The sequence below is a fragment of the Peromyscus leucopus genome, chromosome 18, assembly GCF_004664715.2.
Source record: "Peromyscus leucopus breed LL Stock chromosome 18, UCI_PerLeu_2.1, whole genome shotgun sequence".
NCBI classification, from domain to species: Eukaryota; Metazoa; Chordata; class Mammalia; order Rodentia; family Cricetidae; genus Peromyscus; species Peromyscus leucopus.
The window spans coordinates 4,471,456-4,496,539 of NC_051078.1; the positions used below are offsets into that span (position 1 = coordinate 4,471,456).

Here is a 25,084-nt window from a genome sequence, read left to right on the forward strand (position 1 = left end):
TAGTCCAGGCTGGCCTTGAACTCACAGAGATCTGCCTGGCTCTGCCTCCCGAGTGCTGGGATTAAAGGCATGCGCCACCACCGCCCGGCCGAGTTTGCTGTATCTTAAAGCCCACCCCTATTCTAACGATATTCTCCCTGCGGGTGAAAGGCTTTGGTAATTTATACTTACAGATACTTCAGTTGTAAGGGTGGAAGCGCAGTTCTAAGTTCTGAAATATTGTTGTTGCTCAGGTCCAAGGCCTCGAGGGACTGAAAGGCTTCCAGCTGCTCAGGGACGATTTCATCAATGCTGTTCCCGGCCCTGGAATGAAAACACAGCCCGGGGAACAGGTCAACCGCACAGACCAGCGCGAGAAGAGCGCTGCCTCTTCCTGACCTGTTCTTCAGGAGTATGAAAACCTAGTGGAGGTAAGCAGTACTTCTCAAAGGTGAACGAACAGGAACCCCATGGCCATGCATGCTCTGAGTTCATACTAGAGCGGGTGAAGAGCGGTCCCACGCAAATCTGACGGCCATGCATGTAAACACAACTACCTTTCGTCTTTCAGATTATTTTCCCAATTCCTCCAGTTTTATTAGATAGTAAAGGAAATGTCTAGGGCCGAGTGGGCACACCAGACCACACTGCCCTCATTCTCCATTCCATATATATATATATATATATATATATATATATATATATATATATATATATGTATATATATATATAACATATCTTCCTTCCCAATTCTTAATATATATAATATATATACATATATATTTAAACTTACTGCATTTATCACTACTAGTGGGAGAGGGCTACACATGTTGAAGTCAGAAGAGACTTTATGAAGTCAAAATTTCTCCTTCCACTTTGATGCGTTTCCATGGGATCTGGTGACCACAGTCAGCTGCGTGGGTGAGCATGGCAGGTACGTCTACCCTCAGGACCATCTAGCCAGCCCTATTTCTTCTTGATTCCCAGTCTGATTCTTTCCTTAGAAAGTGTCCTCACACCACGGTGCCATTCAACTTCCAAAAGGCATCACCCTGTGGCTGCCTCAGTGCCCGGCTGGAAAGATCACCTAACTGTTTTTACAGCAAGTTACTAAGCTGCGAGAGACTTCCATACCAGAGAAGAGCTACGAGGCGTTCTGCCTTACAACTGTATTCCGGAAGAGCAACCAGTCTGAACAATCTCTAGACACAGGTATATTAAGACATGCTTGACATTACCAGTCCTCAATACCAGACCAAAGCAGACCACACTGGTAGTCACTGGCTACAAATAACTCTTTACATATAACGTAAATGTACACACACACACACACACACACACACACACACACACACACACACACCCTGCAACACTCACACATAAGTAAATGTTCCTGAGCACGGGGCACACTCTCCTAGTTCCCGCACTCAGGAAGCAGAGGCAGAAGAACGGGGTCAGCCTTGGCTATATATAAAAAAAAGACCACGTCTCAAACAAAAAGTGTTCCTTCATTACCGCACCTATATTTCAAGAGCGCAATAGTCAGCGTCCCTGACTGCATCGGAAGACACAGAACATTCCCACCATTTTTTTCTATTGCGTTTCAAATGGGGAGAGAGGGTGGGGTGCCCAGTCAAGCTCTTACAAACGGACACAGGTACTAGAGCTTCCAAGGGGGAATTTAGCCCTAAGTGACACAGTGCTTGAACTTGGGTGACTGTTGAGCTGGCCTGTATATTCAGTTCCCTCCTGTTTTCTAACAAAACTGTCACTTACAACACGTTAAAGTAAAAAAGCCGGAAACAATCATAATAAGGGTTTCTCCTTACAACCCCCGGAACAGTGTGATAATCTGAGCATTGCACACAGGATTCTGCATTTGATAAAACCCTCACCCCAGTACTTCTATGTGTGGTTGGTAGTAACTCTTCCCAAGGAAATTAGGAAATATATCTCATGTGTGTGTTCTCCTGAGTGGGAAAACATCTCTCGTGTGTGTTATGTCACTTAACCAAAAGCTGGATTTTGGCAGTGCTTTGGGTTTCTTAAACTTTTATTAATACCTCAGAGACATCTCTCCATCTCAGAGGTTAGGGGGATCTCTTACATGGGCTCCCAAATCCTACGCTGCACCACATCATCCCATGCACACCCCTGGTCTCTGCCATACTGCAGACTCCTCTGAGGCAGGAATTTGTGTTCACGACACTGCGTTGAAATGTGATGAAACCAGAAATAATGGTGAGCACACTTTAGGTGCCCCACGTTAAACGCATTCCGTATGTTAAGCCGTTGAATGATAAAATAATTTCTCTTTTACAAATAATCTAATAATCTAATGGTTGGGAAACTAGAGGCTTTTTGTATAACCAGTGCGATCACTTCTGGGCCACCTCACGCAGCAAGTCTCAGTTGGTCCCTAGACAATCCCAGGGCTCTGTGTTCACAGAACACAGAGCACCAGAGATATTTTGGAAATTCAATTCTCACTGCACACTTCCCTTCAGAAAGAGCTGCTACTTCTTATCTTGACAAAAATTTAAAAAAAAAATAAATAAAAAATTAAAAAAAAAAAAACAAACTCAACTTCTAGTTTCAAACTGATGTGGAAATCCAAATGGCCCCCAGAGCCCTCATCAGAGGCACAGCCAGGGTCCCTTTTTTTAAAATTTTATTTTATTTTACAATGCAATTCAGTTCTACATATCAGCCACAGGTTCCCTTGTTCTCCCCCCTCCTGCCCCCTCCCCTTCTCCCCAGCACATCCCCCATTCCCACCTCCTCCAGGGCAAAGCCTCCCCCGAGGACTGCGATCAACCTGGTAGACTCAGTCCAGGCAGGTCCAGTCCCCTCCTCCCAGGCCGAGCCTAGCGACCCTGCATAAGCCCCGGGTTTCAATGGTTGAGAGACAGCCCAAGCTGACCTACACTGGTGATGGGATGGCCAAACACCCTAATTGTCATGCTAGAAACCCCATCCAATGACTGAGGGAACTGGATGCAGAGATCCACGGCTAGGCCCTGGGTGGAGCTCCAGGAGTCTAATTAGTGAGAAAGAGGAGGGTTTATATGAGGGAGAATTGTTGAAACCAAGGTTGGATAAAGCACAGGACAAATAGCCAAACGAATGGAAGCACAGGATCTATGAACCAAAGGCTGAGGGGCCCCCAACTGGATCAGGTCCTCTGAATGGGTGAGACAGTTGATTGGCTTGATCTGTTTGGGAGGCATCTAGGCAGTGGGACCAGGTCCTGTGCTCATTGCAGGGTCCTTTTCAATCACCTCTCCCAGACAGGTCGGGCCTCCAGGGATTTGAGCGCCCCCCAGGTGGAAGGCTGACTTCCTGATGCTGCAAATACCAGATGCTGCTTTCTCTACAACAAGCAAGGAGGAGGGAACCCCACAGACACTGGCCTCAAAACAACACATTCAGTAACTTCCCAAAGGGCAGTTAACAACCCTTAGCCTATTCCTTTTCAGGACTTTAGGGTATTGTCTGTTTGATCTTCAAGACCCAAATCATCAGAGAGTGTAACTCCACCAAAAGCAATCCCACATGGGGTAACCAGCTCACAATGTGTAGTACACCTTAAAAGCCTAGATGATAGTCAAGTTCAAAGAGAAAAAAAAAAAAGAAAGAAATCACCAGTCCTACACACAAGTCACAAATTACAAAGCCCCTTGGATCCCCATAAAGCCTCACAGACTTTGTTTAGAGTCAAGTCAGCCGTGACCTCTGGTTTTGACCGTTTCCCACATCTGGATTTCCCACATCTGGATCTGCCGGGGGTACAAACTCCTTGATCTAGCTGTGAGGTACAGTCAGTCAATTTCTAGGTCCTGGAGATGGAGGCAGTCCAAGCCAAGCCAAGAGGCCTTCGGGTCAGGGGGATGGATAGGGGCAAAACAAAACCACAGTTTGGGGGAGAGAAATTTTCTCCCCAATACATAGCCTGATGTTTCTGTCACCAGGATGTCCTTCCTGAAGCTGCCCAGCAGCCGGGAAGTGCCCAGACCCAGCCTATCTGTCTCACAGATCCCTTCAAGTCTGTCCCTGGTTTGGGCCTATACTGTCTGGGGCCAGCCTACCGAGACTTAAATAGTATTATGCAACAACAGAAAGAACACAATAGCTGTAGTGTTTGGTTTTGTTATTATTAGATTTTTGTGTGTGTGTGTGTAATAAATGGAGCAAATTAGTTTTTCGAGGCAGGGAGAGGGAGGCCCACAGGTGTCTATCATGTTAGTTACATAAAGGCTGCAAGTCAGATAACAAGCCATACAATCTTTGGTTTATATATATATTCGTTTGTTTATAAGGTAATTATGAACAAGGTCTTAAAACTGCCAATTACTTGAGTGACGAATAAAATTTTCCTTGCAGTAAAAAGTACGGTCCAGCCAAAGCCGGCAATTTCCTGAGCTGCACAGCTCCTAAATTGCAGTGTGAAAGTGTTCCCTTCTAGATGGAGCATGCACAGTGTGGTCTTTGTCAGCCTCGACGCCCAGCACAAAAATCCCTTACAACCACCAGGATAATAGCCCCTGTTTCACAAAAATGTAAATCTGCCCTAATGGAACTGAGTCCAATCCAAATTTGAGTTTCTTATTACCTTAGACTAACTGGCAAATTACCACCTGATAGGTACCAGTTTAAAACAAAAACAAACAAATAAAAAAGAAACAACTTGCTTTGTATCATGAAAGAGGGTTTTAAAAAGAAAGAGAGGAGTAGAGAAAAGAAGAGAAGACGATTTCTTATCACCCAAAACACTCAAAATAAATGTACTTCGGTTGATTGGGTCCTAAACAACCACTTGCAGAAGACAAAGGTTCAATTCAGTTTCAGCTCTAGCTTTTCTCCAAAGATGGACAAAGGCCAAAGTTTATCAACACATTCAAAAGCACCACAGCCAATTCCTGCTGGGGCAAAATGTGTGCCGTTCTTGATTAAAAACAAAGTCCTTATCCACTGCTGAAGTTACACGAACATGGCATCTGTCCATCGCCCCAAATAACAGGGCCTGGAGGGCGTTTGGGCCCTGCACAATCCCACTGGAGAGGAGGAATATTTGGTCCTGTGTTTGTTGATGGTACAGAGAGTCCCCTGGTCAAAAATCGCTGCCGCGGTGACTTATAATTAGTCCCTTCAAGACAAACAGACCTTTGGGGCATGGCTGTTGGGGAGCTTCCTTCTTAGCTTCTGAAGCAGCCGCAGGAGAAACAGTCGCCCCAGGTACGCCAACCTTGGCTCCCGAGGTCCAAAAACAATGGCTTCATTTTGTTACCAATGCCATCTTCCAGGCAACTTCGCCAAATACCATAAAAAACATAGAGGCAAATATGACCTTACCATTTTTTTTTCTCTGATGATATTTACTCTAAGAGTGCTGGAGGGGGACCTAAACATGAGCAAGATCAAGATGCCTCAAGCCTCAGGTCTAGTGGAGAAAACGACAGACAGACAGACAGACAGACAGAGATCACTAGCAGGGTTGGTGCTGAGAAGGAAGGAAGGGACATCAGTGAAAACACGAGGGTCAGACTCCTCAAGGGCATTGGGAAGGGCATAGGAAGGTGAGCAGGATTCGCCAAGGAACTCACTGCTGAGACCCCAGGGACGCTGAGTTCTCCCAGTGGCAAGAAGGAGAACAGGCCAGTGTTGCTCCAAGAAGAAGCAGGGGCCAAGGGTTCAAACAAGAGAGAAGGAAGCCCATCATCTTCCCAAGGAAATGGAAGTGGGCTTGGCTAGCCGGGACGTAGCATTCACAGCTCTAGATAGAAAGGCTGACATTCGAGAGTGAGGAAGCTGGGGCCCAAAGAGATGATTCCCAGGTGAAGAGCATTTGCTGTTCTTCCGGAGGACCTGAGTTCAGAGCCAAGCACCCACATCAGGTGGTTCACAGTCACCTGTAACTGGAGGTCCATGGATCCAGCATCCTATCCTGGCCTCCGAGGGCACCTGCACACACGTTAACAAATATCTGCACATCCACATAAATAAAAATAATATATCTTTAGATAAATAACGAGTAAGGTCACTGAGGTGGCAGTAGGTGAAGTCGAACCCTGGGAACCAAGTTAGGTCATGGCTTTCCTATCAGGATCGCTGGTGGGGAGAGGCCGGAGGTTTCTTAGTGAAGGGACAGATGCGCTGGCAGGCATGGGTAACAACTAGGTAAAAGGCAGCCAAGAACAGATGCAGGGCATCCTGTGTGAGGCTTCTAAATCAACCATGAGGACCGAAGGTGGTATTCTGGTGTCATGGCAATGACCAGTGTAGACGTTACGTTTGGGGGTCATGCACCACGGTTCTTCTCGCTTCCAGACCACCTCCAAGGCTTTGTCTTCCCCTGCACACAGGCCCAGGTCCCCTGCTCTATAGCTCTGACTTGGGACCAAGTTCAACTTGAGGAGTTTAGTTTCCCTTCACTCTATTACTTCCGTGTTTTGCGTTGGATGTGAGGTACTTCCTAAGACGCGGGACTCCCCCTCTTGCTTGGCAGGTACGAAGTGTGACAGATGCAAACAACCAATACCAGCACTCTTCATGTGTCTGGAGCTTCCGAGAACATGGCTGACTACACTCTCTCCACATATTAGGAATGGGCTCCTTTGATCTGACACCCAGAACACCTGCTGTGGATGTAAACATGGTGGAATCACTCAGAGCAGGAGACAGCCAGTGAGGCTAGAAAGGCCACTTGACATGGTGAGCATGCCTGCTTTCGACTCCCTGTGATCTCCAGAAAGTACAAGCTTCTCAAAAGCTCTCCTGCACTGTTAAGTGGATTTAAATGGTGATAATTTACTTCCTAGGTGAGGAAAGGGGCTTTCAGAGTGGGAGAGTCTCTGTTGGCGAGGAGCAGGAACAGCAGGTTTTTTCACACTGGAATTCCTGAACCAATCAAGCTCCTGCTCCTTAATGAGTAAGAAACATCTGCCAATAGTTTCAACTGTGTCCCACCTATTGCGCCAGATAAAAGGCACCTCAAGGCCTTGCAGGCGTGATGTGTAAGGGCATGCAACTCTGGCTACTTAAGGATGCTATGTGGAGGAGGCGCTCTCCTTTTGAGAGGCTGGGAGACCATGTTTTAGGTCCTGTGGTTCCCTTTCTATTTGGAATGTTTCACCGCACTTATAACCCTCCAGTTCTATTCTTCTGTAGCACTAACAGCTGACTCTGTGGCCATCCCGTGCAAACCCTACTCTGCAAATGTATTATTGACTGTTCAGGTTCAGGATGGCCTGGCCATAGGGAAATACTGATCTCCATATAAACTTACAAGCAACCAGCGTAACGCCATGTATAAAGAAATCACAGACTCTTAATGAAAACACAGCATGGTATAAACACATGAAAGGGCATTTATTTCCAACATTTGGCACACACACACACACACACACACAAAAAGAAAAAAGTTTCCTTGAGCCATCTTGAAAACTACTTTGGCTGAAACAACTAACTCCCCTTAATATCAGACTTCATTTGAAAGAAAGATCTGGCAGGCGAAAGGCCTCTCCCATACAGATAAAAAAATAAACAGCCTTGGCTCACCTCTGTGAACAAGATAATGAGGAAGTTTCATTAAGAGAACTCACGTGTTTGGACTGGCCCACCAGCAATGTGCCATCCAGTGAGAGAGCCAACCGTGGAAACGTCTGAACGGAGACAAGGGAGCCAGGTGAGGAGGAGAGTGTCGGCGCTTTTCAGCTAAAAGCCAGGTCAACACGAAGTATGATTATCTCTCGGATCACAAGCAGGATAAAGATGGCTACATCACAGTATTTTAACAGTGGTCCGACAATAATCAGGGCTCTGTATGTCTGCCAGTTATGACCCATGTTAAATGAAGAACGGAACCGGGGTCAAAAGCCCATTCATACCACATACAATACAACCCTTCTTCCCTGATCCCGGGTATGTAAGTTAAGGTTGGTCCTCTGTGTAAACAGGAACTGACAAGTTCTCAAAGAGGGCGATAAAGCAGGAAGTTACTGAAAATTGATTTTAATATGAAATTATTACGTACAATAAAAGCTAACTCTGCTTTGGCAATAAAATTTTAAAATTCTGGGGTTGGAGAGGTGACTCAGCAGGTAAAAAAACACTTGCTGCCTGGTCTAAGGACCTGGCTTTGAACCCTAGGACCCACATGGCGGATCTATGGCTAGTCCTCTGACCTCCACACGTGTGCAGTAGGCATTCATGGGAATGGTGATCCCAGACGCTTGGATATACCAGAAAATGGTACACCTCCCTGTTGGCAACAGCTGCCCAGGAGGGCAGGAAAGCAGACAGAGATGACTCCTTACAGGGTTCAACTTGCTCCAAGTTGAGGTTCTTTCATACAATAATTCAAACCGCCGTGCCCAAGAGGGCTTCACTCTCTTCCTGGTTCAGTGTCTTGCTTTGCTCCACTTGGTGAATCCAGCCAGACAGAAATGGAACAGAAAGGTCTCGCCCGGCCATCACGAGCCGGAACTCAAGAATCGGATGATGGGGTACCACCAATAACGGGCTTTGCAACGGAGGCTTCAGGGAAGAATTGCAGAACCCCTAGCACTGTGCCTCCCTCCGAGAGACTTCTGTGACAGTTTGTCCCTGTGCCCTTGATCCTTATTGCTCTCAGTTTACGCTCCCCTGTTCCTGGACCTCATCTCCCTTTAGCTTCTCTACGTTTGGGAATGTTTTTTTTTGTGAGTCTGACAGGCAGGTTAGCTGTGCACCGTGTTCAGGCAAGAAGCAGTTGTCTTCTCAGACTGGGGAGGCTTGGTGCTCACAGACGAAGTTTGAGAAGCTAGGTTCTGCTGTGATCCCTTCACCCCAGCGTTGCTCAATCTTGAGCCAACAAGGAGAGCATTCTGGAGGCAGGCTTGGAGAGCACCGCACCACTGGGGGGGGAGTCCTTCTGTTCAGTGTGTGTGCAGAGGAAGGGAGACCTGCCTGAGCGTCTGTGTTCCTACCAAGCTCTCAGGAGTGCCCTGCTGTCAGGAGGACGGTGGCAAGATCCACTGCCTGCATTCAAGTTTCCCTCTGCGTGGAGCTTCTTGCAGTCCCAACATCCTGAAATTTCACAGTAGTGTACTGACTGGAAGCCTTCTGCTGGCACACAGTCGGCCTTTTCAGGAGAGAAAATGTGGCTTCTCAGTTCTCAGATTGTTTTTCTTCCCCCTCATGTCTTTGGTAATCTCTTCCCTCCAACGTCTACCCGTGTCTTTTGGTGGAATTCAACTCACAGGAGCCGATTCCTCGGCAACATTCCCATTCTTCCTCTCTCCTCTCTGGAGTCTCCATCCCTTGGCCCTCTGGTTCTTTCTGGTAGAATTTTCCAACTTTCTCCCAGCACTCTTTATTTCTGTGGTGAAATGACTGTTTCTTCACTCTTAGCTTCAATTTTACAATCTGGTGAATATTTGCATTTTTAACTTCCAGTCTGTTCCCTGCTTGTACGTTTTTTTTCACGGGGCTCTTCTGTTTTTCTGGCTTTCGCTGTTCCTCTTTCCGCCCCAAAGACCAGATTTGTGTCTCCATCTAATGCCTCCAAATCCTTTTTTTCCCCCCATTGGTTCAGACTCTGACTTTCGAAAGTATTAGATATCCATTCATATTTTCTAAGTAAGTTCTTTAAAAAAAAAAAAAAACTTACTAAAACTAGGCAGGGCAGCAAATACATGTAATGCTAGCATTCAGGAGGCTGAGGCAGGAAGATATTGAGTTCAAAAACCATTCTGAGCTACGAGGCAAGACCTGATATCAAAAACAAACAAAACAAACAAACAACACCAAAACAATCAGAAGGAGGTAGGCTGTAGCTGTCGCTAAGGGGGCAGATTTGTGTCCCACAAACACTCGGCTCTGGATTTGGTCTCATCACATACATCAAGCACAGTGGTGCATGACTTAAATCCCAGTTCTCAGAGGATGAAAACAGGAGGGTCAGAAGTTCAAGGTCATCCTCTGATTCACAGTGAGAGCATCCAGGAGCACACGGAAGAAGGAAACTTAAAGAAACCAAGGGAACAGGAGCTTCCTAAGGACTTCAGGTGGCGGGGCTGTTGACCTGTAAGCAACCACCCACGCAGGTGACAGAGGGGAGCTGTTTTCTGCAGGGATGCTGTTTTTTTCTTGAAAACCCTCAACCTCTAGTCTACAGGTGTAAGCATGGCTGTTATCACCTGAGAAACTTAACCGAAATAAGATGAGAGGATGTAACCTCAGCATCCACATGTTTGACTCGGTTTCCCTGACTCAGAGACAATGCCCTCTATCCCACCCAAACTCCAAAAATATTCTGCTCAAGTTATCCTAGAAATAAACTTCCAGTCTCCTGAGTCAGATGCAAGGCAGTCACTGGGCTGTGAGTCTGGAATGAGAACATGGAGGTCACGCTACTTCTTATAAACAAGTTTTAGCTAAGTCTTTATTTATTTTTTCTTTCCAGTCGTATAGGGTACCTCCACCTTCATAGGTTTTAAATTCCTGAACTCTCCTGAGGATCAGCAGCACATGCACATATGTATACACACACATGCACACACTCTCTCACACACACTCATACACACGTACACACACTCACATTCTCACACACATACGCACATAAGCACACACAGTAACACATGAGCACACACACACATGCACACATAGGAACATACACACATGTACACATACACACATGCAAACATACGTACACACACACACACACACACACACACACACACACACACACACACGAGTTTTCACTTTCAGGGATGTCCTCTACTTTCCCCCTACTTAAGTTTATAATTTATCCATCAGCCTGCAAACTTTTTAATGACGTTTTCATTTGGCCTGTGATCTTGTCTTGGTTCTTGTTGGTATTTACTTTGGGTGTTTCCTTTTTCTTTGTTTCAGCCCTTTTACTTTAAGGTGGTTAGGAGAGAACAGAGCAGGAATGAATGTGCCCAGTGTAACACGCTCAACACAGGTCTTCTGCAGTAATTCAATCAGTGACACCACGTTTTTCTTAAAAAGCAAGCAAAGTATTTACCATTAACTCACTCCTTCCATATGAATGAACTGTTTTATTGGCCCAAACAAGAAACTGTCACTTAATAATTAAAAACCAGGGAGTACGGCTGTTCGAGACCACAAGCAAATAACCAGATAGCGTAGAAGGATTAACTGGCATGTATACACCAGGCTAAATTAATTCTGTTTGATTTGGCTCGCAGAGCAACAGGCAGGGGACACGGCAGGGAACCCTGGCCTCTCTGGTTCCTCTGAGGTAGAACAGAGTATGTGGTGGTTGTGATCCCACAGAGAGGGGTGCCACACCCCTGTTCCGTGTGCACACGGGCACGGAGCTTGGGATTCTTATCACAGAGGAGTCACTGAGCAGGACTGGTCAGGCCTGCAAGAAAGGAGGCAAGAGAATCTAAGCCTAGAGATGGAAGGGGCTGTGGATGCTGGGGCATGCCTGGGGTCCAGCGCTGAGAAGCTGAGGCGGCGGAACTGAGAGAAGACTAGGTCTGCAGAGTGAGACCCACCCTGTCCCACCAGACAAACAATAGCAAAACGACAAATGGCAGACAGCAGCTGTATTTAAAAAACTGTATGTTTAGCTGGGCGGTGGTGGCGCACGCCTTTAATCCCAGCACTCGGGAGGCAGAGCCAGGCAGATCTCTGTGAGTTCGAGGTCAGCCTGGGCTACCAAGTGAGTTCCAGGAAAGGTGCAAAGCTACACAGAGAAACCCTGTCTCGAAAAACCAAAAAAAAAAAAACAAAAAAACCTGTATGTTTTAAAGCATGTAATGTCCAAACTGGAAGTTTCTTCCCCACCACAGAGAGGTAAGTTCTAGCAAGTACAACCACAGAGCAGGTCTCTCTGGGAAGGGTGCTCACCAGAATGACCTCCTGCACTGGATGTGCTTCGTGGAGAGAGGTCCAAGGATCTCTCTTTCAAGGATTCTTCCCTTCCACAGAGGGAAATGCCTCTCCTAATCCCAAAATTGTGCACAGGCACTAAATAAAAAATGGGCCAACAGTTGCATAATGTATCAAACTGTTTCTTATTCTTTGCAAATAATTCTCTTTGATAATTACATGGTGTGGTGGGTAAGAACAAAGACACCCATTCAATGAGCTGAATGTGTGCCCAAATCTGAAGCATTTTTTTCATTGGAAGAATTCTGCCATCTAGTCTAGACCAATGTCATGTGTGGGATTACAAAGAAAACTGACCAAATTCAAAAGTGCCTCTCTCTCTCTCTCTCTCTCTCTCTCTCTCTCTCTCTCTCTCTCTCTCTCTCTCTCAATAGACAGACATACACACATATACACATGTTTGTTTATATGTATACGTGTGTATTCACTTTGACTAGTGCATGTTACATTTCTTTGCTATGAAAAATTTTAATTGCCCACACATAATAAAATGGACAGTTCCCAAATAAATACCAAATTTATCCTATGCTCTAAAGTACCTGAAGTCTAACTATTCCCTTCAATTTCTTTTGTCTTCAACCTCACTCTACAGACTGCCAGACTGCTCTACCTTCTGGCTGAAGTGACAGAACAAGGGCATGAGACAGCCAGGCAGGTGGTATGAAGCGACAGAAAGGAGGCATTTGTGTTTATGACTGCCTTCCCTTTCATGTGTTGAATCTACTGCTTAAGCACTTTCATCCAAAGAGAGGAGAGGTCTGTCGGCTCCAACCCTCTTTCACTGTTTTGGTCTTCAACAAACCAGAGTCCTCAACCTCTGGCCTTAGGAAGCCATCAGAGAAACTTAAGGAAGGAAAGGAAGAGGCAGAAAGCAACTAGACCAGAAGAGAGGTGTGTGTTCAATCTTGCCACCCCAATCACGGAAAGCTAACTGGCTGGAACTCTTGTCTTGTCTGTCTTGGCAGAACGAGCCTCACTTGGCACAGAGATGCTTCCTGGTAGAAGTTGTCCCCAGTGCCGCAAAGCTGCACTTGAAATGGCTAACCCCCAGTGGGGAGGAACGGCGAGGCCCTGACAGCACAGATGTTCTTCCGCGGCAAGCATTCTGGTCGGACAAGCTCAAGGGAGGGGAGGTCAATTTTAGGGGCTTCGAGGAGGACCACTGCGGAAAGATGGCCCAACAGGTCCCTTCTGTGAAATCTACAACGTTGTTTTTTTTTTTTTTTTTCCGGGTGGTGGGGTGGGATCGAGTTTAATAAGTAAAAACAAGTTGTAGCAGATAGAGGAACAGAAAAGCTAACTGTAGGATTAACTAGGAGCAAGCCATCCATTCATGCCTCTATCCATCCAACAAATGTGCACTGAGTACTTTTTATGTACCAAACACCATCACTGCAAGCCATGTTCTCGTGGGGGATAAAAATCGAAATGATATCAGTTTGGGGAGGTTCCATTTGGAAGAGAGAAACAGAAACTTTAAAATCATGGATACAACTGGAAGATGTAGGTTTACAGACACGCTTAAAAAATGTAAAAGTGGCTGGGCACGGTGGCACAGGCCTTTGTCCCACCACTCACTCAGAAAGCAGAAGCACATAGATCTCTATGAGTTCTCAGCTAGCCTGGTCTACATATCCAATTCCAGGCCAGCCAAGACTGTAGGGAGACCCTACCTAAAAAACAACCAACAACAACAACAACAAAAAACCAAAACCAACCAGCTGACCAAACAAACAAGATCCCAGAAAGGTGGAGCCGAAGCTGAGGCACAGGGAGTGTGGAGAGCGAGGTGACCCGACCGTGCTGTGTACGGGCAAAGCGAATGTCCAGACACCTGAGACGGGAACAGCAGGGCCCATCCCGGGACCCAAGGAATGACTCCTGTTTGAAGAGGAACTGCAGAGCACTGTACACCGAGACCAAGATTCCACTTTTGACCTAACGAGCCACGTAAGGACAACCGAGAGCTCTCAAAGGCCACGCAACGATGACAAATACGTATTTCAAATCCAGTCATCCTAGGCAGAGGACGGAAAACCCCCAAAGTCTGTATTCTGGGGGACCGGCTAGTATAATGAGCCAATGAGATGGAAAACTCACAATGGGGCACAGATACAGCTCTGTGCACAGCAAATTCTTTTTTGTATGAGCTATATATATAAACACTGTAAGGCCCAATAAAAGAGTATCACGTAAACGGGATTAAGACGCTCATGTGTTTACTTTGTGGGACTTTCGCTCCATGAATGCAACAGTATCTGGTTTGCATACATGGAGAAGGGTAGGGGCCTCTAAAGCACGGCTCTTGGCATGAAGGAAGACACGAGTCCATCCATCCATCCATCCTCAGGACAGCATTCGTTCATTCGAACATGCGTTCGCTCAGGGAAGAATTTTGCAGTTAAGCTGGTCAATTCCATCAGCTCCTCTACAACCAGATGTGGGCAAGCGCTGGGTACGGTCTATGCCCACTTAATCAAAGCAAAGCTTGTTGATTCCCCTTAGAAACCTACGTTTTACTTTTGGCTCAAGTCTGATCCTCAGCTTTCTTAATTAATATGACAAACTGGTGACCTCTTTCCAGATACTGACTTAGGGGGGTTCTGCTTCAAACAACTATTTGTGCTTTTACCTCCTAGTTATAAAATTATGCGGACAAGTCACTACTTGAAATGTTTGTAATGCTTGTTTTCCCATATGCAGCTTGGTTTCTGAGCTACGAACCTACTAAAATCACTAGTGCTAGATTTAAAAGCTATGAATTAAGCTTGGTGAATTCTTCAGATAAACTCAGTATGACACAGCCAAGCAACGGTACCTTAAGTGAAGCCCAAACTAATACATGAGTCTGATTTTTGGAAAGCATGAGAACTGTATAATTAATATGGGTTGTATTTACTATATAAGTAACAGAATATGTATATATATTTCTCTAGATTTATGATAGGATGACACCCCAGAAAACACATCCTATGTGGAAATAAAAATGTGTTTAATAGCAAACCTAACCTGCTGGTCATCCAAGCTTAGGCTCAACCTATCTTAAACATGCTCAGACATATATTTACCTATAGACAGGCAAAACCATCTAATGGAAGCCTATTTTACAATTAGGTGCTGTCCCATGTAACTTGCTATATACCCTGAAAGCAGGAAGCAGGACCACTGTATGGGCACACTCTTAAACCATCAACCAGCCTAAATACTGAGTTGAAAGACCACGGTTAAGTTTTCGGGGTAATGTGCTACGCTCTCCTTTCTCTTCGGCTGTTCTGCTCCTCCCCGTGCGTGAACCAGAAGACATGCTTGTGTCCCTGCCAGGGAGGAACAACCTCTTTGTGTGGCTCTACCACACTCCAGGGCTCTGAATACAGAACAACCGTCCGACCTGTGGGTGACAGGCATGTCACAACTGTTGATTCTCAAAGCCACAAAGGACCCTTGATTTTGAAAAGGAACAGTATGTTGACTATCTAAAAGGAGGAGGAAGAGAGAGAGAGAGAGAGAGAGAGAGAGAGAGAGAGAGAGAGACAGAGACAGAGACAGAGACAGACAGAGACAGACAGAGAAAGGCAGATTCTGCTGCTCAGAAAAATAAAAAGTTAAGAGCTCGTCCATGACTCCTTCTTAAACCAGCCAGTAAGGAAGAACCTCCATGAGCTCATCCTTCCAACCTGTCAACACTTTCTCCCTGACATCAATGTTCTACCCAGGTAGCAACGGCTGCACCTCAAAGCCCGGGGTACCCACACCCCCCTGGGCATCACCTCTCCTTAGAAGTCATACCAGCTCCCCTTCCCACTGCGGGAGCCACTACAGAGCACGACACATGCCGAGTCCTCTTCTTTGCTCTCTGTCACTTAGCAAATGATCAACCTTGTTATTAGGCTCCAAATTTGCCCATAAACACAACATTTAGGCTATAAATTACGGTGATATCTTATTTGTGCTGAAATGTAATTTTATTTGTAGGTTAATAAATAAAAGTTGCCTGGAGGTCAGAGGTAAAAGCGAGCCATTTAACAGAAGTCAGGCGGTGGTAGCCCACGCCCTTAATCCCGATCACATGGCAGGCAGAGTCTCTGTGTGGTCAAGGACACAGCCAAGTGTGGGGATCCAAATCTTTAATCCCAGTACCAACCATAGAGACTTGGAGGTCTGTATAGACAGGCAGTAACGAGGAAGTCGTGTGGTTGGGTTCAGAGCCAATGAGAAGGCAGAACAGAAAGGCAATAAAAAGACAGGTCACACAGGAAGAAGGTCTCTTTCTCAGGGGAAGGACGGCAGTGATTGGTAAGCTAAAGGTGGTCGTGGTTCTTCGCTCTGATCTCTTGGGCTTTTAACTCGGCATCTGGCTCTGTGTTTCTTATTTAATAAGACCGCTTAGAAATCCGTCTACAATAAATGTTGAGTTATTTACTATTATCATGTTGTGCTGCCCCCCCCACTTTTTTTTTGACCACTGAGAGGAAGTTCAGGTTTTACTGTTAATTTACTCTAAATATAAAGTGACCACTACTCTCCCCCTCATCTATTGCTGCCAAGATAATTTTAAAATATTTTCACCTATCTCCTGTGACCTTCATGTTCAAGCGATCACATTGGCACCCTCGGCCTCTGCGCCTGAGGCTAAACCCACAGCAGGCTGTGACCGCTGCAGCTGTGGCTGCTGGAGCCCCTTGGAACCCTTTCAAGTATGGAACGCCCCTTGATCCTCGTCTGGAACAGAGGAGGCAGATGGGCAGACATCTCCGACTGTTTGTACAGATAAACAAAGAAGAATTCATTACGTCTGCCTCAGGTCAGGCAGGCCACAACACTGAGCCAGACACAAACCTGTGCCCCAACTCTAGCCCCAGGCTCCCCTATTTTAGAGGGTTCTATGTGTCTCTCACCCACTCATGATTCCTCATGAACGCTTTCCACATGAATGGAACTGCCCTGGGCTGCTGCTGCTGGAAGGACTGAGACCTCAGGAAGACCTGAGACGTGTGAGACGTGACAAATGCCCCCCTAGAGGCCACACGCCCTATACCTGTAAGAGTTTCAAACACGGAAATCAAAGAAAAATCTCTGTGCTGGATGGCTAGTCTCATCAGTCAACTTGACTGGGCTGAGAAACATCCAGGAGGTTAATGAGGAGCACTTCCGGCTGCCTCCGAGAGGATATCTCCAGACAGGGCTAACTATGGAGGAAAACCTGGGCATCAACGCAGGCAGCGCCATCCCATAGGCTGGGGCCCACACTGAATAAAATGGAAACAGAGAAAACCCTCTAGCGCGGAGGCCTTGTTCCTTTGCTTCCTGGCTTCTAAAATATCCCCTGCTCTGCTCCCCCAGGCCCTCCTGACAGGATGGACTCAAACCTTAGAATCTGAATTAAAGGTGACTTTTTTTTCTTTGTCTTCCCAGGCATTCTGCTACAGGACAAGACAGACTGGCTAGCCACCACCACCCTTCCAAGCATTCTACAGAACCTGAAGATCCGGTGCCCACCCCCAAGATCCACACACATCCAAGGCTGACACCCCCCGCCCCACAGTGCTATTTTTTGTTGTAGTGTCTTGGCAGCTCAAGACCCCACCCCAAGGGAAGGGTGTGATTCGCACACTTTTCTGGGCCTCCAACACATCTCAGGTACAACGGGACAAGGACAGGACCACGTGTCACCCACAGTAGTTCGCAGGTCACCAGTGGGGACAGACACCTGCTATCAACAGTCCTCATACACAGCCGAGGACTTTGTACAGCGTCTCCCTCCCTCACCGCAGGAATCCAATAGGGCTAGTTTTCTTCTGAGGGAGGCAGCTCTGTGTATGTGTGTGCACTGTGTGGCTGTAGGTGTATGGACATGTTTGTGTGTGCACGGTATTGCTATAGGTGTATGGATGTGTATGTGTGTACATTTTGTGGCTGTAGGTATATGGATATGTATGTGTGCGCATTTTGTGGCTGTAGGTGTATGGACATGTATGTGTGTGCATTGTGTGGTTGTAGGTATATGGACGTGTATGTGTGTGCATTTTGTGGCTGTAGGTGTATGGACATGTATGTGTATGCATTGTGTTGCTGTAGGTACATGGACGTGTATGTGTGTGCATGGTGTTGCTATAGGTGTATGGATATGTATGTGTGTACATTGTGTGGCTATAGGTGTATGGACATGTATGTGTGTGCATTGTGTTGTTGTAGGTATATGGACGTGTATGTGTGTATGTTGTGTGGCTGTAGGTGTATGGATGTGTATGTGTGTGCATGGTGTTGCTATAGGTATATGGATATGTATGTGTGTATATTGTGTGGCTATAGGTGTATGGACATGTATGTGTGTGTGTTGTGTCTCTGCTGTGGATTCCCACTCAGGACTTGACAACACAGCTCACAAAGTGAAAGGGACGGTCACCATGAAAACCTGGGTTTCCGAACACCACGCTGCGTGACTTACAGAGACATAAGAAAAGGGGGCCGTGGAGTCCCACTTGTCACTCTGGGACAGGCTGTCACTGCAGAGTCATCTAATGAGTTCGGAGCTCCTTAAATTGCCTCTCTTATTCTTTTTAATTTGGTCTTTTTAATTAGCGCTACTGCGGTTGGTATAATTTAATATTATTATTATTATTACTCTACCAAGTATGCATAGTTGAACACTGTAAATATTTAGCCACAGGTTTGGACTCTGTGTATACAAGATCTGTCTGCATTATGCTAAGTACACATGGGCTTTCTATAAATACTCTCTAATACGCATGTTAATTAAGCACGAACTATACATTATTATATGCCTGCAACAGGGCACTGAGCCACAGGGGTCTCCAAACACAGAGGAGAATGGTGGAAATAAGGTCATTTGATAACCGGGCATCAGCCGGACACACAGGGCGAGGTGGGTAACGCAGGGCAGACTTAGAGCTGAGCCCCAGCCTCCAACATACACTGTGAGGCCATTGCTGAAATCTCACCTTCTCAGGAAATCTTTTCTCTCTGCATGCCCTTTTCTGTTATTACATTTTTTGTTTTGTTTGTTTTTACATTTTTACTTATTTATTGTAGTCGGGGATGCATGAGCCACAGTGCACTGGTGGAACTCATGGGTCCATGGGTGGGAGTTGGTTCTCTCCTACCATATGGGTTGTGGGAAATGAACTCAAGTCCTCAGGCTTGGCAGAAAGTGCCACTGAGTCATCTCGAAGGCCTTCCCTTCTAAACTGTCCGGTCTTCTTCGGCCATGCCCACTGCATAGACCTTCTTCCCTGCTTTTTTTTTTTCTCTCCAAGATCTACCCCACTCTGTAGGCAACTCTTATTTGATTTTTATCTTCCCGCTTCCACGAGAAGGTGAGACATTCCTGCTCCGAAGGCAGGGATTTTCGTCTGTGTTGTTCAATCGCTGACCTCTGTCCTTAGAACCTGACACATAGTAGGGCTCTGTCAGTATTGGCCTTTCCTGAGCACATCAAAGGACAGCCGCCAGGGCTCACTAACCACACCTCTATCGGGAGCCCAAGCCACCTTTTCCTTTGAAGTTGGCGTACCCATCCGTTTCTCCTCTCCCTTCCCGTTAGAATGAAGTTCCACCGTAAGAGGCAGATTGTGAGCTCTCTGCTTGAAACAGATCCTGGCACATAACAAAAATTCACTGCTGGGCTCTAGGCGAATGAATCATCTCCCTCCCCATCACTCCTCACTTGCGCGTACCAGATGGCTTTTCCTGCCCTGCTCTCCACAAATCCTCACAACGACTCTGGGAAGACAGGTACTGTTATTATTCTCGTATTAAAGGAGAGAGAGAGCACACACGCAGAAAGACCCGCCGTGGGCAGGGCTGGTCATGAATCCCAGGCCCCTAGACAGAGGCTTTGCTTCTTCCTCTCAGTGAGGCTGGAGGTGCAGGGTCTTACGACTCGACTGCTGCCCCACACGCCCACCCTTGAACTTGACTTTCAATGACCGTTCTATTGGCACGACCCCTCCCTCCGTAGACGAGGGCAGTCACCACGCTTCCGCTTCCGTCCTGCTGAAGGGACAGTAGCTGTCTGGCACCTCCGAGCTGCTCTCAACACTGCAGCTAGACTGCTGTTTCCGGGTCTTACCTTTGATCCTCACACTGTCACAGATCTCTTGAATGGCTTTTTACTGGAGCCCGTGCTTTGACTTTAACCAGTACTTAGAAGAACATGGCTGGAGGGGATGGCCCAGTCCATACAGTGCAGGACAGGAGGACCCTGAGGCTTGCTGGTCAGCCAGTCTAGTGGAATCAGTGAACTCTAGGCTCACTGAGAGACCCCATCTCATGATGATGATGATGATGATGATGATGATGGTGATGATGGTGATGATGATGATGATAATGATGATGATGGTGATGATAATGATGATGATGGTGATGATGATGGTGGTGATGATGGTGATGATGATGGTAATGATGATGATGAAGAAGGTGGAGTTTGAGGAAGGCACCCAACATTGCCCTCTGGCTTCCACATGGGCACACATACACCTGCACACTTGTAAAAAGATGACCGTGGCATCTTGATGGTGACACTGACCTAACTGATATTTCCAGAAATGTTTACGTCAGAGCTGATCAGAACTCCAGAGGCCGGATGTGTCCCAACAGATGTCCCTGGCCCTGCCCAAACCCTCCAACTGGGACACTCTAGGAGTGGGGTCAGAGAATGTCCATTTTTAACGCCACAAGCACTGCTGGCAGCCGCTGATTTAACGCTTCTCATCTCTAGGACACTTGGCGAATGTCCACAGGTCAGGCAGTACTATTTAAACCATCATCGTCAAGATAAAGACTTGACCAGCCTCTTTTCACAATTAAACCACCATGTCTCACAAATGAAACCCCTGCCCCAACTCATGTTACATGTTTCAAAAGTGCTTGGACCAAGCAGTGGTGGTGCACGCCTGTAGTCCCAGCACTGGGGAGGCAGATCCAGGTGGATCTCTGTGAGTTCGAGCCCAGCCTGGTCTACAGAGCGATATCCAGGACAGGTACCAAAACTACACAGAGAAACCCTGTCTCCAAAAACAAAACAAGAACAAAACAACAAAACAAACAAACAAAAAAGTGCTTTGAACCTGGGTAAGTCACGCCATACCACATAAAGTGTATGGTCAACAGTTTTACTTTGAGATATACTCATCTCAGGATTTTTCCATTTCTAAAAAAACAAAGCAAAAACCAAACAAACAAACACTATCTTACCACAGCTTTGCAATGATTTGAGAGAAAGAAAAAAAAACCAATCAATAACACGCACGCACGCACGCACGCACGCACGCACAGCCCATGCCTTACCCCAGCACATCAGTGAGTTCTGAGCCTTCTATTTAGGTCTTTTGCATCGTAAAAGATCCGTTATCATGTCAGAGATAAGCTTTGTTAGAGGCTGGCCCGCTGACTTTCCAGCCAGCATCCCAAGTCCCTCATATTTTACCAGGCTTCAGAACTGTCTGTCTTGTCTTTGGACATGGGATGCCATCTGACCCCACATTAGCTCCTGTCTCCTACAATTATAGGCAGAGACAAATATTTTACCAGCTAGTCATCTCTGAAGCCAGCTACTCCAACTGAGAGGGTCCCATGGCACAGAGAAACAACAGCATGAAGCTGGAGTATTAAACTTTTGTCCTTAAGATGTATAATATACACAGAAGATATATACCACAAATATTTTATATAGATTATGAGATATATATGTATATAAAATGTTTAAAACTCCAACTAATTTTTCCTTATTATAACATATAAATAGCCCAGAAAAATATTTTCTTCCAAAAAAAAAAAAAAGTAAAAAACAAGCTAAAAAAAAATAAAAAACCCTGATAACAAAGGTCAAATGTTTTTAGAAACTACTTTGAAAAATGAAATTTGAATATAATGCTAAGGCAAGTATGGAATCTGAGTCATGTCATGAAGTTTAATAACTTTTTTTTTTGCAACTTCAGAAATGTATTTAAAAGTAATGATATTTAGTTGAGATTACTTCCCAGGGTCTCTCTATAAAGGAAAATAAATATTCCATCTACACAACAGGATACAGAAGATACTGATGTTTTAGAAATAATAACTATATATTACAATATCCAGGAGAGCCTTCAGGAGAAAATAAAATATTTGTAGTAAGAAACCACCAAAGAGGTAAGGTTTTCGAGACCTTTCACGGGCATAAAAAAAAAAAAAAAAAAAAAAAAAAAAAAAAAAAAAAAACAACGATTTTTTACTCTCCATACTGCATGAGCAGACTCCTCACATAAATCACCCCCCACCGGGGCTTCCTAAGCTAAGCAATAATTGGGCCACGCATTATGTGAGAGGAACAAAATAAGACTGCCCAGATGTGCTCTGACCGATGAAAGGGAAAGGAAGTGAAATTTTGGAGGCTAAGTTGACACACAGCCTCACTAAAGCTAAGCACACCCAGGAACAGCATGGAGACCATTCCTAACTCCCCACCCCCCACCCCCCCCTGCGCACCCCCCCCCATCATTCCAGCCTCTGGCTTTCTAGTTGTAAGTAACGGCATTCAAAGGGAGGGTGGTAGCTATTCAGTTCCAAGAGAAATTCATAACTTCCTTGCGTGTTCTCAGACTTTCGACTCAACGACACGAACTAGAGGCTGTCACACCACCCTACCCAGAGCAAAAGCCACCGCAGACCCTCAGCCACCACGGTGCCAGGAGGCTCTTAAGCATGTTCACAGAGTCCGCTGAAACACAGGACGAAGACGGCAGGTTAAAGAGAAACATTAACAGGCCCCCTTGGCCGGACAAAAATAACTCCCGAGGCCGTAAGATGCCTTCCGCTCGGACACCAATAAGACACGAAGAAAATGGGTATTAATACTAATATGAAAACTCTTTAAAAAAAAAAATTTAGTGTTTATTTGACAAATACCAAGTGTCTTTTCTTTCGTGCCTCTCTGGTTCTGATCTTTGGGGAAAGCCACGTGAGTATCAAATACCACTCAGTTCTTATTCAAACAGGAGACAAGCAGACTCGGACGGAGGATGCGGGGTGACTTGGCTGACCAGGGCCCTCAGGAAAAACAAACCACTATAAATCACCAGATGTAAGCAATTGGAGAGTGATCACTTTAATTAATTGACCAGCTCGCCTGAAATTTACTATATAACAACTTCAACCTTCCCAACACCTTTACTAGAAAAAAAAAAAAAAAGAAGGAACAATGGTGGCATTTAATCAAGCTGTTTGAAGAACATGTTTTAACTTTGGAGACAAGTAAATTTTTAATTACTTAAGATCAGGACAGGAAATTGCTTAATTTTCTAAATTAAACCAGGAAAATACAAAATGCCACTTTTACATGCTGCCAAGACAAGATGGTCCCCGAAACTGACCTGAGTACATGAGTATACACATATTATCTGTACTGAAAATACAGAAAATCTGACACGATTTTAATTGTACCTGAAAAACTACAAACTCACGTTTTGACTTCACTTACTGATTTAACTACCCTATGTTGACATTTTCAGTTGGGGTTTCTAATCCTGATCCCCATGCCAGGCGGCATACTTAAATGGTGATGCCAGATGACTCACTGATTAAGAGCAGACTCTGCTCTGGAGAGGACCCTAGTTCAGTTCCCAGCACATACATCCAACAGCTGATAACTGATCCAGGAGATCTAGCGCCCCCTTTTGGACTCCAAGGATACCTGCACTCACATGTGCACAAACCCACATACACATATAACAAAAAATAAAAAACGAGACCTCAATGGCATATTACCAGTTCCTATTATCCTCACAGGAAGTCTGAGCATTATTGACAAATATTACATAACTCAGCATCCACAGTTCTCAGGCCTGCCTGCCAACCGCTGAGCACTGTCAGAATTTAATTTCTAGTCCACAGAACATAACCAAAGCTCTAAGTAACTTCTTTTGAATCCCGGCAGTCAGGTTAGCACAGGCAGTAGAGAGTAAAGTGTGTTGTAAGGATGCTTGAGGGCTTGGTAGTTTTTAATGGGTTGCCTAGCAAGCAAGAAGCTCTGGGTTCCACCCCAGCTCCAAAACAAACAAACAAACAAACACTTGAGATTTAGAAGTGGAAACAAGTTAATTTAAAGGTGCCTTCTTTCTTATGCCCTGGAAAGGGTATTCAAAGTTTGCTTCTAAGAGGTACGTGGCTAGTTCATATAAATCAGTGATTCTCAACCTTCCTAACACTGCAATACAGTTCCTCATGTTGTGGTGACCCCCAGCCATGAAATTATTTCATTGCTCATTCATAGCTGTAATTTTGCTACTGTTATGAATCTTAATGTAAACATCTAATAGGCATGATATCTGATATGCAACACCGGAAGGTGTCCACTGATTGAGAATCACTGACACGGATGGTACCTGCCGCTCTTACACACATACATGGGAACCATGGGAATGACGCCGACATTCACTTACAAGGAGAGCTGTCTAATATTTGCTGAGACTGGTCCCAGGTTTGGAATGGTCTCCAGTTCATTGTTATTCAGCTTCCTAAGAATGCCAAAAAGAACAGAAAAGGCTAATTAGGTCATCTGAAATCCAAAAATGTGAAAACACTATACATTATTTAAAGCCCGCCCACTTACAAGTTTGAAGGAATGTTTCTATAAACCAAAGGTTCATCCCGTGAAATGGTCTGAGAGGGGGAAACATTTTATGCAACCCTCAAATAGGAAGTGACTGGGACTCACACTTCTCGAAGGTTTTGGAGGTGGCTCAGGGAACTTGTCTGGATAGAAGATAACCTGTTGTGACTGAGGTCCCTGGAAGAAAACAAAAAGTGGCATTACAAGCAGTTTCGTAAAAGTTACTAATATCACTTAATGAAGTGCCAGGCAGAGCGGGGGTTCTGAATTATCTCTCTCAACACCAGTGGCAAGAAGAGAAATAATCGGACCACTTTGTCCACAAAGTAAATGGCAACCAAATGTCAAACTTGAAATGACAAACTCTAAGGGCAAATTTAGTTTAAGAGGCTGGCAGATTCAAATACTTGAAGCCCACAAGCATTTTAAGAGCTGTTTTTTTGGCACATGGTGAACAGACCTTTTATGAACTGCAGCTTGCTTCACCCTCTCATCTCTCTCCCCACCCTCAATTTGATACAATGACATCATAGACTATGAAAAGTAGCTAATTAGACAGGTTACTGAAACAAG

At 45.4% G+C, this 25,084-nt stretch overlaps 1 protein-coding gene across 1 annotated transcript in view; it reads right to left on the bottom strand.

Annotated features, from left to right (window-relative positions):
- Positions 1 to 25,084, bottom strand: part of Lrig3 (leucine rich repeats and immunoglobulin like domains 3) — a 51,973-nt gene that overhangs the window by 21,106 nt on the left and 5,783 nt on the right. Inside the window, exons 2-4 of the mRNA XM_028886295.2 lie at positions 24,617 to 24,688; positions 24,342 to 24,416; positions 172 to 303 (exon numbers count right to left, since the gene is read on the bottom strand). Coding sequence (XP_028742128.1) covers positions 172 to 303; positions 24,342 to 24,416; positions 24,617 to 24,688 — 279 coding nt within the window. The remainder of the gene's footprint in view (positions 1 to 171; positions 304 to 24,341; positions 24,417 to 24,616; positions 24,689 to 25,084) is intronic.